The sequence below is a fragment of the Eurytemora carolleeae genome, unplaced genomic scaffold, assembly GCF_000591075.1.
Source record: "Eurytemora carolleeae unplaced genomic scaffold, Eaff_2.0 scaffold452, whole genome shotgun sequence".
NCBI lineage: Eukaryota > Metazoa > Arthropoda > Copepoda > Calanoida > Temoridae > Eurytemora > Eurytemora carolleeae.
The window spans coordinates 208,429-224,654 of record NW_019396341.1 but is presented as its reverse complement, the minus strand read 5'-3'; the positions used below and the strand labels follow the sequence as shown (position 1 = coordinate 224,654).

At 33.9% G+C, this 16,226-nt stretch overlaps 1 protein-coding gene across 1 annotated transcript; it reads left to right on the top strand.

The window, feature by feature from the left end:
• The first annotated feature begins 3,845 nt into the window (after nucleotides 1-3,845).
• Nucleotides 3,846-16,225, top strand: LOC111701301 (nuclear hormone receptor family member nhr-4). The gene is made up of 11 exons (XM_023472506.1): nucleotides 3,846-3,931; nucleotides 4,326-4,409; nucleotides 7,141-7,217; nucleotides 8,777-8,847; nucleotides 9,706-9,880; nucleotides 11,376-11,462; nucleotides 11,881-11,945; nucleotides 13,228-13,496; nucleotides 13,885-13,962; nucleotides 14,113-14,249; nucleotides 15,993-16,225. The coding sequence occupies exons 1-11, from the start codon at nucleotides 3,869-3,871 to the stop codon at nucleotides 16,063-16,065; spliced, it is 1,179 nt and encodes a 392-aa protein (XP_023328274.1). The 5' UTR covers nucleotides 3,846-3,868; the 3' UTR covers nucleotides 16,066-16,225.
• The last annotated feature ends 1 nt before the right edge of the window (nucleotide 16,226 follows it).

The window sequence follows — 16,226 nt, the reverse complement described above, 5'->3', positions numbered from 1 at the left end:
AGTTGCCCCTGCCTCTTCTCCAAGTTTTACCCCTTTTTCATCTCCAAATTCTCCAGGTCCAATTAAACCTTGCTCTGTCCAGAAACCTAACTCCAAACCATTCCAATCCATCTCCAGTCTATTTATTATACAGAATCATAATTCTACATTTTTCCATTCAAAAACTTTTTAAATTGGTAAAGAAATGTTTAAGTATAAGAACTTAAAATGAGTCTGTAAAGAAGAAAACTATAATCATTTTTCGCAAACTTTAAATCCTAAGTTTAAAAAACATAAGGGCTCTTAAGAAATGATTATTGATCAATGATAATAATTTGCAATACACTGATTCCCATCATATTAAAAGGTTTTACCTTTCTTCTTTTTTCAAACAATACTAAAGAAAACATACCCTGAAGTCAACATGGTCTCAATACTAAATGGTTAAAATGAAAACCCAAATCTCACGATGTCGAATTTTAGATTGAAATTTTCTAATAAGAACTTGCGGCTTAAATATCATTGTCACATGCAGTCTGTCATGGGATAATAAAAATTTAAAACCCCTTTTTTACACAAAAAATGTACTTCACGCCCAAGGCTATAATGACCGTAGAAAAAGTGAAAGTTAAAAAAGTGCACCAAACTCATAATTGGATGACGACAATTCATGTCCCAAGTATTTTTAATTTGGAAAGTTTACCAATATGGCCCAACTTTATTCTGTCTGCTCCACTTTATAGTATGTATTTACTTTGATAAAAAGTGCCTATATAGTCATCATAACGTACCACAGTTTCATAATTATACCAGCTGTCTTAAATTTACTTTCTTGTAAAAAGGGGCATGTTCTATTCACAACAGCACCCAATAAACCGTAATCTAATTAGTAATGTGGACGATTTGGTACTGCTACAGACTATAATTTACGGCAAAATGGGACAGTACACTAAATTAACTAAATTAGTTTTGATTTAGCAGCGATTTCCCAGACTAACTAGGCGAGGAAGTCACGGCTAAATCCTAGCTAGAACATGTCTAACGAATCGGACATAAAAGTCTCAAGTGTGTGTAGTCTCTAGTCCAACATTCTAACCCAAAGTCCCCGAAGCAGCAATGAAAACTGCAGTATAGAAATAATAGTGTATTTTTGTGTTTATTCTTCTTGATAAACAAATTTATCATTCATGTAATAAACGACAAATCCTCTTAAAACTTTAGAAAACTTAAAATGCAATTTTTACAGTATATTATCGTCAATGTATACTTACGGGAAATGACGTTGACGTAAACTCAGCATGAAAATCAGCGGATTAATGAACATACGAAAAATCGTCTTTTGATTTATGAACAAGGGTTCGAAAGTAAATGTTCACTGACATTAATCCTGGATATCTGATTCAACCAATTATCTTGAGTTGAGACGTGTTAAATTGTAAAGGGACTGTAAGCGCAATTTCAATTAAACCTCTGTTCATGAGATGGCAATGTCCGATTCACTACGGTACCCTTAAAGCTTTGTCTGATCAAGTAAGATATCAATCTTCAGCATTTAAATACTGAATATTTCAATAACTAAAGTTGTTTGCGCATTCTTTACAGAAGATCTTGCATTTTAATTGTTCTACTCGACGACTGAATAGTGGTCGAATTTGAAGTGTCGCAAAGCGTTGGGATTCGATTTTACCGCTCTAACTCACTTAAGGTTTTTTTAAAACTACAAGGCAAGCTTTTGTAGCTATAGTTTTCAGAAGTAATTGACAAAAATTCTCATCGATTATAGTGTGAGAGCTCCCTTTAAATCACAATGAGACTTAAAGGCCTTTATTTTTTTTAGTTGAATTCTTTGATTTTAATTAATTAACAGATTGCAGACTACGTTGAGCACTGACGGGGAGGAATAATTTATAATTTATTAATTGCCCCTGGAATTTGATTTTTTTAAATCTCTATTTTGAGTGATTAGGTGGCGCCGCGCCGCGCCCCACAGTGACACTTTTTTTCAGGGTGGGAACCTGTTTAAAATATCTAAGGTTTTTACGACACAGCGTTGCAAAAAATTGGAATATAAATTAAACATTATAATATTATATATATATATATATATATATCATACGTCCCCTTACATAATGATACTCTTCGTCATAGTTTATCACAAGTTAGTCCGTTTGATTAAAGAACCATTGTTTCAAAGCTAAGTTTTAACGTTTAAACTTTCTTAATCTTAACTTTGCTTATTTGGAATGTTTCTAAAAATGAACAGATTGAATTAAAGAAAACGTTAAGAATATTAAACTTAAAGAAACTGTCCTTGTTGTAATTTTAAGCTACCTCCCTTCTAAAAAAGGGACCTCCCTCAATCAAAATTGCAACACTTAAAAAAGTAAACAATCATTTGGCCGGAACATATCGTCGTTAACATAGCGAAAATTATATTAATAATAAAAATTTAAACCCGTGAAAATGCGCAAAATATTTTCTTTACAGTAATAGAAAATACTTTGTTGATTAACCTATTAAACTGTTGTATATATATATATGCAAGTAAATGCAACCCGAAAAATTGTATGTATTCCAAACCGTTACTTATGCCAATTCCCAACTCAATTCTTGCAGATCTGTATACTAAATATCTCCCCNACCAGATACAGGGACCAACACTATGATGGTAAGACCAGGCAGTTAGGACTTGGTTCTCGGGATGGACAGATCCTCTAACAAATTATTACTCTCAATAGTTAAACATCTTGTTCTAACGTATCCTTCAATTCCAATCTAATCCCAGTGATTCTTCAATCCAACCGATCCTTTCCTATCAATCCTACATCTCTAATCCTTTCCTACTTATCCTAACTCTTCTCATCCTTTCCTATCAATCCTACATTTCTAATCCTTTCCTACTTATCCTAACTCGTCTCAACCTTTCCTATCAATCATATAGCTCTAATTCTTTCCTCTCATACTAACTCTTCTCATCCTTTCCTTTCAATAATATATCTAATCCTTTCCTATTACTCCTAACTCTGCTGATCCTGTCCTATTAACCCTACCTCTCCGATTTTTTCCTATTAATTCTACCTCTCTAATAATTTACTGTTAATTTTACCTCTTAATCTCTTTCCTATTATTCCAACCAATACTTTCCTATTAAACCAACCTCTCTGATATTTTCCTATTAATCCCACCTCTCCAGTCCTTTCCTATTATTCCTACCTCTCCAATCCTTTCCTATTAATCCTACCTAACCAACCCTTTCCTATTAACCTACCTCTCCAATCCTTTCCTATTAATCCTACCTAACCAACCCTTTCTTGTTAATCCAAACTCTCTAATCATTTCCAATTTATCATATCTCTCTAATTCTTTCCTATTAATCCTTTCGCTCTAATCCTTTCATATTTATCCGATCTCTCTAATCCTTTCCTTTAAATCCTTTCGCTCTAATCCTCTTCTATAAATCATATTACTCCAATCCTTTACCATAAATTCTACTCTACATTATACATATATCTCTAATCATTAAAACTTTAGCTCTATCCCCCCCCCACCCCCTTCCAACACTCTCCCTTCCTCTTAATAATGTTATTTGATGATTTTGGTGTAAGAGGCTGGGAGTATTTTGGTGTAAAAGGGTGGGGGTGGGGGGATTTTGATGTAAAAGGATGGGGAGGGTCAACAGTTTTGTACTTGACACAGGCCTTTATCACTTTAAATACTGGTAACACTACTGAGTACTGACTTCATAATTCAACAATAAAGACACCACGTGAAACAAATGTAAATTTCACGTAAGATTGAAATGTTTTCAACGAGTTATTTCTCTTAATAAAGAGCCAATGACTTGGTGATCTTTCAACATCTTTTAAGTTATTTTTGCAGATTTACTAAAATGCGCAAAGGAAAAGGTTCGAGTGTACCGAACTGTACAATATGTAAAATTTCTGGGAAACAGGTTGGAATACTTGTATAGTACAGAGACCAGATTTTATGAATAAACTTATAACCATTCATTAAATACGGTTCTAGGTTTTCTAAACTATGTTTCATTCATTTTTCTCGAATTCATTTATCAGTTAGTTTCTATTTTGATTCACATTTATGTTTAAACAGGAGTTTTGTCTCAAACTCTATTTCTAATTCGTATATTCTTTTTTTCGTTGACCTTCGATGTTTTAAACTATGAATTCTGTTAGATCAAACAATCTAAGTTTGAAATATCTAAGTTTTACACCGTCAGGTTGCAAAGATAAATGGATAAGAAAGTTTTAGTCTGTAACAAAAAACTCAATTTCATTATTAAAATCAGTTTTTAAAAGATTTTCATTTACATTGTTGTTTAAACTAAGGTTCGTGTATCATTACACTATGGAGCGCACTCTTGTCAGGCCTGTTCACTTTTCTTCAGAAGACAGGCTGCAAAACAGACAAAGGTATTATTTTTTCTTTTCATGTCATACAGCCCTCCATGTTAGCTATAGCTGGGCAAACGGCTGGACCAGTCAGGCTGAAATGTTCTGAGGAACCCATGGATACCCTTTTTATTCAAAAATCAAATTTTTTTCTTCCAAAACTAAAATTTTTTAAAATCATTTTTTTCCAAAACGTTCGAAATATTTTTTTGGACGAGAAACGCCAGGCACTTGATCTAGCATATCATAATATTGCTATTTTTAAGAGTTTTTGGTCGTCATTAAACTCTTATCCTTTGTGGGTGACCCTGTAGATAGAAATCTCTGAAACTGTAAACAAGAACAAAAATTAGTAATTTTATTAATAAACTGTCATCAACGATTTTCGATAGTAAATTCTAATTCTAAAATGATCAACACTATACGCTAAGCACCTTTCTTTATAGAATTATTGAGTCTTTGCCACAAACTCTAATACTCTATATTTTTTCATCCCAATGTAGTAGACCTTAGATAATTCAAACTATGAATATGGATTATGCCGTCCTTCCCCCCCCCTAAAAAAATACAACCAAATTCTTTACAATATTAATTTCATGAATAATCGACCATGAACATGTGCAAAATATAATGACTATGCAATCACCCCCCCCCCCCCCCCAAATCGGTATGAAAGAAGGGATTAGATATGTACCTTATTCAATTCAAGGATGGAAATTGAAATATGTAGAAAAAACAATAAAGGGGGGAGATCCTCGTTGGCTGGATCTAGGGTTTCTAATGCTCAATTCCGCAATAATAGCGCAAAACTTGTTATGTAGCTGGGTAACTTATCTGTACAAACATCTTGTTCATGCAACAACAAAAAATTGAATTGGTAGAACAAAAAACTAATCGTCAACGGTCAGTGTCTCTGTTCTTATTGCTTTGTAAAATTTTGTGCAGATCATTGCGCTAAAACTTACCGCAAAACCTATTTTTTCAAGTTAACTTTGAACTATATTTTGTATTAGTATTAAAGGCAATTTTTAACAAAATTTGATCAAATTTTCCTGAACTATTGAATGTTACTGCGCATGGAAACCTTAGCTGGATCAAGGTTATAATGCAAGGAAAGTTAATTGCAGTTGCGTATACTCTGCGTACATATTGAAACCAGTTCTCTCTGGGCGGAATTTGTAAACAAGAATATATGAATCAGTGTTCGTTTAGTATCCGAGGAGGTTAAAAACATTAAATTTTGATAATTTTGATAATTCACATTAATAGTTTCCTTTGACAAGAATATTTCATCGATTTTTTATGTGAAAGATGGATCCCATGTCAGGCTTTGACATCCGTCTTGCGTTTACTTTACATCCCAGAGACAGTACACTGCAGTACAAAAGATGCGTACACCTCTGAAATAACTTTCCTTGCATTATAACCTTGAGCTGGATCATCTTCGGTCCGAAAATATCGACTGTACAAACTGTACAAAATATTTTCCGAATTTCTAAATCACGCCAGAAATAATTTCAAAAAGTCGAATGATGTTGATTTCAGCTCAATAGGATAAAGCCGAGTTTTAACCGAGAAACCAAGAAACCAAGAAAATTGTAAGAAATTTTAGTTTAACAATTAAAAAATCGAATGTCACTAGATTCAGTTCTTTTAAAGAAACTCTGATTTTTACGGCTTAGAATACGAACATTTTTAAGTTTAAAGCGTACAAAGTTTTTTTTACCATTTTTAATTTCAACAGCCTCAGACCAATACTTTTTGAGTTATGTAAAAAAAACTACAGGGGGGTTAAATTGACCTTCCCCCCCCAGCAGGAATAGGGTTAAGAAAATTGTAAGAAATTTTAAGTTTAACAATTAAAAAATCGAATGTCGCTAGATTCAGTTCTTTTAAAGAAACTCTGATTTTTACGGTTTAGAATACGAACATTTTAATGCGTGCATAGTTTTTTTTTACCATTTTTAAATTTTTTAATGCTGCTGGAACGACTTTGTTACCTCGTAACTTCTTAGCCTTCAAGTAAATCCCAAAATGTTTGGTTGATAATTTCATATCTTAATTTAAAAGTTATTTACTCTGCAGAAAAAAAAGAGTTTCTAATTAAAGTTGGTTTTGCCATCACACTATAGTGTAAAAATGATGGAATCAAATATTTGAATGGCTGAGATTATTCAGAAGAATGGATGAAAGTATAATTTTGCGCATCTATCTAATCACAAGATCGTACGATTAACGTCTTCGATTTGAAATCTACAGATTTTCCCCTTAATCCTCCTCTTCCTAGGATGCTTCAATCCTGTTTCCTATGATGCTGCAATCCTGTATCCTAGGATGCTTAAACCCTAGATCCTAGGATGCTTAAACCCTAGATCCTAGGATGCTTAAACCCTAGTTCCTAGGATGCTTAAACCCTAGATCCTAGGATGCTTAAACCCTAGTTCCTAGGATGCTTTAACCCTGTTTCCAATACAAATGCTTCAATCCTTTATCCTAAGATGCTTAAACCCGGTATCCTAGGATGCTTAAATCCTGTTTCCTATGATGCTAAAATCCTATATCCTAGGAAGCTTAAACCCTGTATCCTAGAATGTTTAAGCTCAGTATCCTATGATGCTTAAACCCTCCTCTGTATCCTAGGATGCTTAACCCCTCCTCTATATCCTAGGATGCTTAAACCAAGCTCTGTATCCTAGGATGCTTAAACCCTGTTCTGTATCCTAGGATGCTTAAACCCTGCTCTGTATCCTAGGATGCTTGTGTATCAGTGTTTGGAAACTGTTTAGAGAGTGAGGATTCTATGAAGAAGAACTCCTGTAAAGCTTGCAGGTAAATACTGAATGTATGGAAATGTGTTTAAAGAGTTATCATTGAGAGTTTAATATTTCCGGGTTTTCATTAGAATTGATAAACTCAGAGATTGAAGGTTGGGTCCATGATATCAGGGTACACAGATCAATATAAGTTGGGTTCAGGATATCAGGATACATAGATCAGTATCAGTATCAGAAATAAACTACCCTCAACACTGGGCCTGTGTCCAAAGAGGGGGTGGGTGGGTTGGTGGATGTCAACATTGGGATTCGGCTTACTCAGGTTCCCGAAAATCCCTACACCCGGTGCGCTTACATCCAGGGTTTAAATTAGACATCCCCTAAGCGATTAACAAACAGACGACCCCAGGCGTGATTGTACACGTATCGTGATGGGAAGTACTGATGGGTGTGACTTCCTTGGGGACCAGAACATCCCCAGAAGTGTTTTTTTATAATAAAAAGGTTGGTTTCAGGATATTAGGATACATAGATCAGTATAGGCTGGGTCCATGATATCAGGGTACACAGATCAATATAGGTTGGTTTCAGGATATTAGGAATTTAGGATACATAGATCAGTATAGGCTGGGTCCATGATATCAGGGTACACAGATCAATATAGGTTGGGTTCAGGATATCAGGATACACAGATCAGTATAGGTTGGGTCCATGATTTCAGGGTACACAAATCACTATAGGTTGGGTTCAGGATATCAGGGTACACAGATCACTATAGGTTGGGTTCAGGATATTAGGATACATAGATCATGCAGTATAGGTTGGGTTCAGGATATCAGGATACATAGATCAGTATAGGTTGGGTTCAGGATATCAGGATACACAGATCAGTATAGGTTGGGTCCATGATTTCAGGGTACACAGATCAATATAGGTTGGTTTCAGGATATTAGGATACATAGATCATACAGTATAGGTTGTGTTCAGGATATTAGGATACACAGATCAGTATAGGTTGGGTTCAGGATATCAAGGTACGGGTGATCAGAATAGGTTGGGTTCAGGATGTCAGGATACACAGATCAGTATAGGTTGGGTTCAGGATATCAGGGTACACAGATCACTATATGTTGGGTTCAGGATATTAGGATACATAGATCATGCAGTATAGGTTGGGTTCAGGATATCAGGATACATAGATCAGTATAGGTTGGGTTCAGGATATCAGGATACACAGATCAGTATAGGTTGGGTCCATGATTTCAGGGTACACAAATCACTATAGGTTGGGTTCAGGATATTAGGATACATAGATCATGCAGTATAGGTTGGGTTCAAGATATTAGGATACACAGATCAGTATAGGTTGGGTTAAGTATATCAAGGTACGGGTGATCAGAATAGGTTGGGTTCAGGATGTCAGGATACATAGATCAGTATAGGTTTGGTTAAGGATATTGAGGTATGGGTGATCAGTACATGTAAGCTGTCAATAAAAAATCTCAATTTTAATTACTTTTAAACTTGTAATTCGAAAAAAGCTTGTTAACAATAAAAAATTTAATAAAAAATGAGTCTTCATTATATTGATAATACCGCCATATATATTTCTAGGTTTCAAGCCTGCAAGGATCAAGGAATGAACCCTGAGCTTGTGGATTGTAAAAAGAAATGGAACCCCGAAGGTAAATATTTTTTTATACTCCAACTTTTCTAAATTTATGCCAAATTTACGAGATTTTTAATATCAGAACCTTCTTTTCTTCCATTTTCCTTTCAAGCTTTTATTGTAAAATTTATTAATAATTATTTTCCTTGAAGGAATCTGGGATCAATCCACCCGATAGTGCATTTTGCATTCATTGTTCAAAGTTTGCAAAATTCTAAGTTTTGTTTATTCATAAAAATCGTGAAAAAATATTTAATGGCTTTGTGTAAATTTTGAAGTTATAAATACATGAAACAGCCTTATTTTTGAAAATCTTAGGACTTGAAGGCCTTTCATTCTTCTTGTTTTCAGGACAAACAAACGCATGCCCAAATTAAAGATTTTACTTTTTTCTGTCTGAATTCAGGCATATTTCAGGCAGTGTAACCAGGTGGCAAGACAAAAATCTTTTTTGACAGATTTCAAAATTTCATTTGAACACTTTGAACCAGTTTGCTCGTGTCACATTCTTCCAAAGTTTTGACTCTGACAGAAGATAAAAAGATCTGACAGAAGATCAGCCAGGTCTTAGTTAAAACATTTTCAGGCCTATATCTGATCAGAAGGAGGTCAGTGTAATGTTCCGTTGTTAATTGTTAATTTACAACCTATTTTTTAATTAACAATTGATAGCTAAACAGACTGAAAATTAAACATGTCGATTGTGGAAGTTTTCTTTAAATTCTAAACTTTGAAATGAAAAAACAAACCCATATAATTTTGAATTTTGTTAAATTTTTTAGAAGCTTTATGAAAAGCAAAAACATTGAAGTATTTTAAAAACGGATAAAAAAACTCTACCTTACACCATCTCTAGGTTGAGTTCTTGTTTCAGGAGAGTCCTCTAGACCTCGTCTCGGAGGACGTGGTCGGGTCCGGAAGCGGAAACATTGTGTTGAGGATGAAAAGGAAGGAGAAGAGGATGAGCTAAGAGTGGAGGAGGACGGCCTCTCGCCAAACTTTGCCGAGGTTCTTGGATTCTTTATAACTGTTCCAGGAAGAGTTCCAAGGTAAAAAGAAAAAACTATAAAAAAAAACTAAGAAAGTCTATTACTCTACATTATTTCACTTCCTTCTATAAGAGTTCCGTTTTGGTTGCTAAAATGGTAAACATTGACCGGGGAGCATACAATGACAATAATACAATGAATTAAGAAAAGTATTCATTCAGTCCCTTTTAAAGGGCAAAAATTAAATCTCCCGACCATAATTGAGTGACATAAGACATGTAACAAAGGCAAAAAAAATAAGATTTAAAAATACAAAAATCCGGCAAAAATGGAACTTTCAGATTAATTAACTTATTCCACACCTAAATCAAAAGTCCAGTCTTCCCAGCAAAATCTAAAAAGATTATCTTTGAAAAAACATGTGACCCCCTTTTTTCTGATTTTTTTATGGCGAGAATTTTTTTTCATTTGGCGAAATTTTTACAGCAAAATATTGTTATTGTCTTGCTTTATTGATTTTCGATGGCAAAAGTTTTTATCAAAGAAGTCAATGAAAAAATAAAAAACTCAGGTGCATTTTTATTTTCAGTCCCAATCAAGTCAAATCAAAATCAGTAAAACCACTATTTTTTCAAACAAAGCACGAAAAAAGCTGTAAACATGTTGTATTTTTATTTTTTACATTTTGAAAGTCCTTATAGAGTTAATCCCTCATCAAAATCTCAAGAAAATAGCTACAAAAATTAAGGCGTTGGCCTTCCTTAAAAATTTGTGGCATTTGAGGGGAAATGTGCCCATTCCCCTTTTAGGTAATTTGAGCTGATCTTTAATCCTGTTTAGATGGGTTGAACTGATCTATAAACCTGTTTTGATGTGTTGAACTGATCTATAAACTTGTTTAGATGGGTATAACTGATCTATAAACCTGTTTAGATGGGTTGAACTGATCTTTAATTCTGTTTAGATGGGTTGAACTGATCTATAAACCTGTTTAAATGGGCTGAACTGATCTATAAACCTGTTTAGATGGGTTGAACTGATCTATAAACCTGTTTAGATCGGTTAAACTGATCTATAATTCTGTTTAGATGGGTTGAACAGGAACTGATCTATAAACTTGTTTAGATGGGTTGAACTGATCTATAATTCTGTTTAGATGGGTTGAACTGATCTGTAAACATGTTTAGATCGGTTGAACTGATCTATAAACCTGTCTAAATGGGTTGAACTGATCTATAAACCTGTTTAAATGGGTCGAACTGATCTATAAACCTGTTTAGATGGGTTGAACTGATCTATAAACCTGTTTAGATGGGTTGAACTGATCTATAAACCTGTTTAGATGGGTTGAACTGATCTATAAACCTGTTTAGATGGGTTAAACTGATCATTCTGTTTAGATGGGTTGAACTTATCTATAAACCTGTTTAGATGGATTGAACTGATCTATAAACTTGTTTAGATGGGTTGAACTTATCTACAATCCTGTTTATATGGGTTGAACTGATCTATAAACCTGTTTAGATAGGTTGAACTGATCTATAAACCTGTTTAGATGGATTGAACTAAATGATGGATCTATAACATCAGCTTTACCTCAGACCAAACTATCTCCCTTCTCAACCTCTACCAGTCTTGCCAAGTAAGTACAGTAGTCAGCCAAATAATATGAAATACAAGATCTTTAAAACGAAAGATTTTTATTGCAATATTTCTTGTGAAACATCAAGCAATGGGCTCATTCTGACTTATTTCTTTTAATAGTTACAATGATATCCATAACACTTTGGAACAGAAAATCAATGTAAAAATGGTAAACTGGTAAAACTATATTTATGCTTTATAACAACATCAAATTTACAAAAGATTTCTTAACTTTCGTTCATAATCCACAGTTTTATATATATCTAACTATAGGCATATTTTCTGCTCTGAGACAAAAATATTGAATTAATAAAAAACACTAAGAGCACTTCAGCTCATCTCGATTACTCCTTATTACTCTCCAATTTTACATATTGTTGGAAACATCTAAATAATGCATTTATGCAATTTTCTAGAGATCTAGAGAACGTTCTTCAAATAGAGGTTCCTGTCGTGAATTCATCCAGATTTCCTTATTTAGGGATGTCAAGCCTATATTCTGATCATTTCTTCATTGTCTCTAAATGAAAACTCCACAAGTTGCTTATGCAAATAAACCACAAATGAAAATAATCATGTTTCAAAACAAACATAATATCTAATACATACTTGATTCGAGACAAAACTAGTAAGGGTTCTGACCATAGAGAATAGAATATATAGAGAGGAATTTACCAGAGAAAAGTGTAAAACGGCCATTTTGTTGTACTGTTTCCATACTGCAGGTGTACTTCACATATTTATGCTATATAACCTGTTGGGCCCTGGAATATAATTTTATAGAAAATCTAAAATTATTGTTAAAAGAAAACCAAATTATGAAATAGGCTGGTTTCATAATTGACCAATGATCATTTCACATAGAATTTATGCCTTCCACTTTACAAACGATGATTTTCTGTTATAACTATAAATCAAATGATGTTTTTTATTCACCTAATTCATTATAAAGTTTATTTAACAGTTTAAAAAATTCGAAATTGAAATGAATAGTCTAGGGAACATACTGTATTAATGTACTCTACTGCATATAATTTGTGAACATTTACATGATTTGTACACTTTGAACTCCCTTTCAGGCTGAAAGGAACTGAAAAAATTCATACCGAGAGATTCTTTTAATTCTACTCTATAAATTCTATTCTCTATGGTTCTGACTTCTGTTGTGAATCTAACATACCACTGTATTAATAACTAGAAATTACATTACATTAAAACTACATCATCACCACTATTTCATAAGGAATTTTGTCCGTGAATCTCAAATGATGACTTTCATGATTCTTTCAATTTCCAAAATTTCTGATATCCTGTACTTTTTCAAACAGATTAAAAATCCCTTAAATTACAGGTATTAATTAAATCTCTGTAAATCAGAAACAAAAAGCGTATTTAGGGTACTTTGTGACCTTTTCTTTTTCTAGTTTGGATTTTAGTTTTTTTTTTTTCCATGTTCTTTTTTGTAAAGTTTGAAACCATAGTATTCAAAATATTTCACTATAATTTCCTGTTTTAATAGCCTCAAAAACTAACATAATAGATATAAACATAAATTACTTTTACTCCATTTCAGTAAAGTAACATGTTCACTTATCGTAGAGGTAGAAAAATTACTACAAATGTTGGAATTTATTTTTACACAAAAGCTTTTAGTGGCACTTATTTTACGCTGTAAATATGTTGTTTATACCTTATTATATCTGAAATATCACAAAATTAGAAAAAGTATATTTGTTGAATTAACTCTGGTTTGATGATCTCAGTATCTAAAGATGTAACTCCGACACAAGTCAAGAGTGTTATAACCTACGGAGTGAGACGGCTTTACGGAGAAAAAATCCAGAGAACGGAACCTCTTAATCTTTCAAAAGAGCTTTGTGAACTTGAACTTAATGTGATTCCTGGTGATCGGAGACACAAAGCTATCCCCAAACCTGATCCTGAACCTAAACGTCTTCCTAATTTCTCCAACCTTATGAAACCTGTGGAGACCCAAACCAGAGAGAACTCCGAACCTAAAATTAATATTCAGGAAAATAACGAGTTTAACCCGTCTTTAAGAAAAGATTAAAAGGAACTCTTTCCCAACTGTAATTTTCAAATCCTTATATTTGCAACCTGAGGCCGAATTAAAAGAATTTGAACCGCGTCGCTCAACCACCGATAACCGGTTCCAATCGAGCATTGGCTCAAATCTTTAAACAATAAAATATCCAGCTAACCCAACCATGTTTGAACCGCGTCTTATCTTGACGCGATTCAAATTCTTTAAATTCGGCCTGTGGTGTCAAAGATATATTTCAAATTATAAATTCTGAGGGATTTTACACCATCAGTTCATTTTTCTGATATCTTAATGTATTGATACATAGATACATAAACACTAAGATTTATTAAACCATGAACTTGTTTTCTGTCAGGAGTTCGTTGCCCAGTATGATTTTAATAATGATAAATTCGATCGTATCGTCTTCGATCTGAAATCAGATCACTCAGAGGTAAACATAAAAAATAAAGCCATAATAAAAGTTTGGACAATCAATGGATATTTATTTTAGTTAAAAGCTAAAAATATATTTACTATTGTTTGAAGCTTTAAAAACAGTACTATCCAGGTTGCTAACCCAACTTTCCCCAACCTATTCCAGAATGGACCCGGAGAGAAGAATGGAATGGCTGATTTAGTCCTGGAGAATCAGAAGATTTCTCCGGAATATAATCTTATCCCGGAGAGAACACCTGAGGCGTTCAAACCCTCCGGAGTTATCAAATTTCAAGGACGAAGGTAAAAATCTTTGACAGAGTTCTGATTGTATTAAATAGAGATAAATAGAAAATATTACATTAGAGACAAGTTTCCACCTAATAGTAACACGACATTTTCATTCACAACTATAATTATTAAGGGGCTGTATACAGACATTTAAATTGGATTTATATCTAAATATATATATATATATATATATATATATATAGATATATATGAGCAAAAGGCTGATGGGTGTATTTTTCGGCCTACGCCAAATCCGCTATACTAAACATCCGACCTACTAGCACGTAATTTTACAGCTACTATATGGACATAAGTAAGTAAGTAAGTAAGATTTATTAGAGATAAATCAAGATCATTATACACATTATAATATGATTAACATTCTCATGGGAATAAAATTGAATATATCATGGGGTTTTATCAAAGAATAAGATAAGGTTATATCATAGGAAGTTTAATTTTCTCTGCATATAGGGAATAGCAGATTTTCTGTAATTCTCCGTTCTAGCATAGTTGACAGTAAATAGTTCAATGTTCCGTAGCTGGTGGTTGTGAGTGACCGGTTCTACCGGGAATAGGGCAGAATGCCTTTGAGATTTTAGACATTTTCTAGCAAAGGATAAACAAAGTTTCTCTCTCCTAATCCTTAAGGTTTCTAGTTCCAGAACTGATAGAGCAGATTGATAATTAACATACACTGGGCCTAGAATAACTTTTAGGGACACCTTCTGAACCCTTTCTAGGGCCTCATCCTGTGCTATGGTTAAAGAGGAACTCCATACTACACAACAGTACTCAAGAATACTACGTTTATACGCAATGTAAACCAGATCTTTCAGGTTCATACCAATAAACTTGAGTTTACAGAGTAGGGATACTCGGGCATAAGTCTTTTTGCATATTTCTCTTGTATTAGTCTCCCAACCTAGGTTTTCAGTTATCCAGACTCCGAGTAACTTCATTGATTCAACTCTTTGGAGGTTAGAGCTATTTAGTTTGAGTCTGGTACTAAAGTTGGATTTAGATCTGGTGAATAGCATTTAGTTGGATTTCTCACAATTAAGCATCATTTTATTCTGTTCAGTCCAGTCTGATATTGTGTTAATGCATATCTGAGTGTGAAGGTTGGTCGGAGGGATAAAAATATTAGCAATACCAATATCTGATGCAACATGCAGCTTATGGTTATATGAGGATATTCCAGTTGAAAGGTTGGATAAATAGAGAAGTTCAAGTATAGTTAGATCGTCAACATATTTAAATCTGCAGTCAGTATTAACACAATCTGCATTATCATTGCATTGAACTAGGTACTCCAGTACTCCAAGAAGTGTACCCTGTGGACCACCTCCCGGCATTGGTATGTTTTAGATGTACTTCCATTAAATTTTACTGACATAGTTCTGTCTGACAAGTAACTTGATATTACACTGAGAAGAGCAGGACGGACTCCTAGGTTCATAAATTTTGTGGCCTCAGCGCCCGGCCCTTATCCAGTCCTAGCCGCGGCACTCAGCCCCCTAGCCTGTCCTAGCCCCAGCGCTCGGCCCAAAACTGTCTTAACCTAACCTAACCCTAAAAATAATACAAAAATACAAAAAACAGCTGGCGTAGGTTCGATATTGCAGTAGGTCGGAAAGTTAGTAGCTCAGAAGTTCAGTACAGACGATGTAACATTACCCAAAAACCTTTATTATTTAGATAATGAATTGTTAACTTTCATATTGTTTTAATTATACTTATATTTATGTCTAGGTTAAGACAGAGAACCCGGCCATTGGTCTCTGAAACAAGCACTACAAATGAACTTAAGTTCTCAGATTTCTGAACCTTGATTGTTCCGATTTCTAAGCCCTCCCGAGAACTCCGATTTCCTATCCTAAAAACAAACCACAAACAGCGATAACCATTTCATGATAAAAATTTCCCGCTATATAAATAAGAATATCTACGAAATCCTTGATCAAACAAAGGTTAAAAGTGTATCGT